General features: G+C 40.9%; 1 protein-coding gene across 1 annotated transcript; it reads left to right on the top strand.

The window, feature by feature from the left end:
* Positions 1-1415: 1415 nt before the first annotated feature.
* LOC143039980 (ester hydrolase C11orf54 homolog) lies at positions 1416-2596 on the top strand. Its single transcript, XM_076210490.1, has one exon. The coding sequence runs from the start codon at positions 1561-1563 to the stop codon at positions 2491-2493; it is 933 nt and encodes a 310-aa protein (XP_076066605.1). The 5' UTR covers positions 1416-1560; the 3' UTR covers positions 2494-2596.
* Positions 2597-4091: the final 1495 nt, after the last annotated feature.

The raw sequence follows: 4091 nt of genomic DNA, 5'->3' as shown, positions 1-4091 counted from the left end.
GGTGTGGAAGGCAGAGGTGGAAGGTGTGAATATGAGAGGGCATCCCGGGATGAGATGGATGGATGGTGTAAAAGGGGCATTACGAAAGAGAGGAATGTCTGTTGAGGAAGGACGGGAGAGGACAGAAGATAGGAGTGAATGGAGAAGGGTTGTGTATGGATGATGCTGTGATGCATGAGGGGGACTGGGTGGGGAATGGGGGAGTGAGGATGTATGTATGAGAAATAATTTGATGCAGCCTGAAGGTATTTCTCCCCATCTTCTTTTCTGCATGAGGGGTCGCCAAATTAATGAAGCAGCCTTGCTGTGGATGTGCTGTGTCTTGCGACACTGCTTCTGACCCAGGACAGTGGACAGGATGCAGGGATGACCCGTCATCCAGGAGGTGCCAAGTTGAAAGGGAGGGAGGGGGGGGGGTGGAGGGGAGTGGAGTATGTTGGGGATGGAATGGGTGGGGGTGGTTTTTATGCCTTTTTCTTTTTGGCTACCCCCCCCCCCATGTAAGGGGGGAAAAGCCTTTAGCATATGTATGTACCTCTGATAGAAATGCATTTAGGCTAAATTACCACTTACTATATATATATATATATATATATATATATATATATATATATATATATATATATATATATATATACATATATATATATATATATATATATATATATATATATATATATATATATATATATATATATATATATATATATATATATTTTTTTTTTTTTTTTTTTTTTTAAGTACCATCCAGACTGACAACAGAGCTCTCATATGCCAAGTGCCGCCCCAGGCCAAAGTTCTCAATGACGCCCTCCTTGGGAGCAAAAAATAAATAAATAAATAAATAAAATAAATAAAAATAAATAAATAAAATAAGATAAAAATAAATAAATCAATCAATCAATGACGTCTCCACCCCTACCACCACTTCCCATCTCCACCACCTCTTACTGCATATTTTAGCTGTTGGCTTGCAAGAAATTAAACAGATTTTAAATCTTATATTTACTGTCCCCATTGCAGGGCTTCTTTGACTTCTTTTTTATCATTATCATCATGTTGTCAGCCTTTTGGATAGCAAGTCCAGGTAGAATTGTCGCCCCCCTAAAAGTGCCGCCCCTGAGCATATGCCCCCCCCCCCCCATGTACGGGCCCTGGCTGGCAGCAGGGTCAGTTGCCCGTTATTTTGCTTATCTTATTTTTTTTTTTTTATCTTACTTGGTATAAATATTGAGTCAACCAAATTTCTAAGCATCTCCAACAAGGTAACAGTTGACTGAAAAAAAGCATTATTTTCTGTCAAATATTTTGTCATGATCCTATTCAATAATGTTTCAACATGTTAATACAAAAGCTATTTTGTCCTTCAAACCTGTCATTTTCTGCTAATTGTGCTTATCATCGCAGATACGCAGCTAGTTAGTCATCATTCGATAAACGAACACGACTCAGCGGTGGCGCCCGCAACCCACAACAGCTGGTACGGGAGTGATACAAATTCTGTTCGAGTTTCCGCATACGAATTTGCTAAGTTAATAACACTGAGGTTATATTTCAACCATGGCAAGCGCCATTGAAAACAGCCCTTTACATCTACCTCCATTGGAAGAAGTGGCTCGTATCATAGAGGAAGGGCTTGCCAAAAACTTCAAAGTAGCAAAGGTTGAAGTTATCGAGTGTCCGGACTTGACCCAAGCGCCATTCGGCCTCGTCGGACGAGGATTGGGAGGATCACCCCGCTTGGCAGACGTCGGTGGGCCTCCCTACTTGATACCTGTAGTGAAGAAGGAGAAAGTGTATGACATTGCAACGGTGGCCAAGAACATTGACCTCCAAGATGCCTTCATTGTTGGTGCTGGGGCAGGACCGTTTCCTTACGTGGGAACAAACAGCGAAATGATGGCCAATGTTTTAACAGGTGAGAAGTTGTGCAATGGTACACGCATCTCTAAGCTCTCCGATTGTCAAGCTGGACATGTTGTTGAACAGCTACCGACAGCCGAAACAGGGTGTGCTCTGTTGGCCAACTTGTTTGCAAGCAAAGGAGAACCAGGCACCGTCTTACACGTCAAAGCGCAGCTACGCACTGGAGACCAGAATTTCGTGAGTTGCATGCGCGAAGCCCTTAGGGATCACTACGGCAAGAAGCCAGTGGGTGTAGGAGGAACCTTTCTCATGGCCAAGGGCTCGGCTAAATGCCATGTGATGCCAGATTTTTCAACGACGCCGTTAAACTCCGATGATGAAGTTGCTAACTGGTTGAGGTTCTTTGAAATGCCGGCGCCAATGGTATTTCTGAGTACTTTTGTTTCTCATGACCCAGGCTTGGATCTTCGCGTGGAACACAGCCACGGGTTCGGCAGTGCCCACGGAGGCCATTATCACTATGATACTACGCCTAACTCTGTAGAGTACGAAGGGTATTTTAATCTTGCTGAATATATATATCGTATCGACCGACCACAGACAACTCACAATATAGGGCGAGACTAGTAGAGAATTTTACATTGCTAATAATATTGTAACATCTGCAAACTGGCCCACGAATCTGTGCGAATTAACTCCAAAATGCAAATAAAATTGGTAATTTGAAATGAACTTTTATTGACATGTACTTGTATGACTTCAAGTTAACAAAAAACGATAATAAAGAAGCTATCACAATGTTGATCCTCAATTTGGGTAAGGGGAAATTGTTGTAGAGTGGTGGAGTACAAAAGGAGATTTTATGGTTTGGTAAGTGCTTAGCTTCAGATATAGAGGAAACATTGAATAACCCATTTCAAGCAAACCAATCTTCAATCTTCATTGCTGCTGAGATATGTTATCTTCTTTATCAGCTATCACTAAAGTCTGCTGACTGCTGCACACGTGGTTCATGTCTCGAACGATGATTTGTCGTCATCTATTCATAGTCCACTGCTAAACATAATCATCTCCCAATGCACGTTACGTGGACTTCTGCCACGTCAGCTCTATAAGATGCTGCATTTCGTCCCTCCACTACTGTCTGGGCTTCCCTGTCAACGCCCCTATCTCAGTGTCCAGTCAGCAACAAATTTCCTCCATCTATTTTTTAACCCACTGTCAATGCCACCTCCACTCCGTTATCAGTTTTGAAGTATTTTTTCGCCCCAGTCTGCTCTCACTCAATTTCCTCTTCCCTCCATTGATCCCATTCATTAGTTTTGGCACTACCCCCTTCGTCAGGTTTAAATTCTTACTCGTACATCTGTAGATCATAGCTGATGCCATGCATTGGTTTTATACTTCGCGTTTCAGACATAGAGGTAGAGATCCTATCATGATGTTTTCACAATTCAGTTTGTAACTAATTGTGATACGCCTATTTTATATTCGTGATTTTAGTTAGTTTTAGCATCTGACCTAAACCACTATCTTCCTCAACTTCTTATAGATTCTCATCATCTGTTATAACTGATTTACTCTGGACTTTCGAGTTGAATATTACTATGGTTCTACTTTTAATCATCTTCAAACCTACTATGATACTTCCATGTGCAGATCACTCAGTATATTTCGCAAGTCTTCTGTTCCTGAAATGAGAATAATGTCATCCGCAGATAGTTCAAATAATCCTAATCATTGTTCAATACGTTACCTTCTTAAATTTGAAAATCTGCAAGGCAAACTGTAAATATATTAGTTGAAATTATATCGCCTTGACCTGGTTTTTATTTGGATATACTGGTGATATTTTCATCTCGGAAACAAAAATACTTGCAAGATATGCCAATTGATCTGAACAAGGATAATTTCAAAATAGGTTTGTTGTGTGAATGCGAGATATAGACACTAAATGTTGATTTCAAGAGGCGTCTCGACGTCTTTAGTATCATCTACCTTTGGATACTTATATTGTATCACTGGTATATCTTTATATTAAACCAGCCACTGCTCCATGAGAAATAGACAAGGTCTGCTACTAATATAATTCGGACATCAATTTCGGCTAAATGAGCATGTAACAACTTTTCCATTTTCAAAAACATCTCCACAAGAGAAACCTTGGTGGAGAAGACGAAGAGGACGCCTACAGAACTCGGGGCTGGAGCAAGTCGACCGAATCA

This window comes from Oratosquilla oratoria, chromosome 2, assembly GCF_046742065.1.
Source record: "Oratosquilla oratoria isolate Oo_2021 chromosome 2, ASM4674206v1, whole genome shotgun sequence".
NCBI classification, from domain to species: Eukaryota; Metazoa; Arthropoda; class Malacostraca; order Stomatopoda; family Squillidae; genus Oratosquilla; species Oratosquilla oratoria.
Note: the sequence above shows the minus strand (reverse complement) of the source record. Positions and strands in the feature narration are given on the sequence as shown.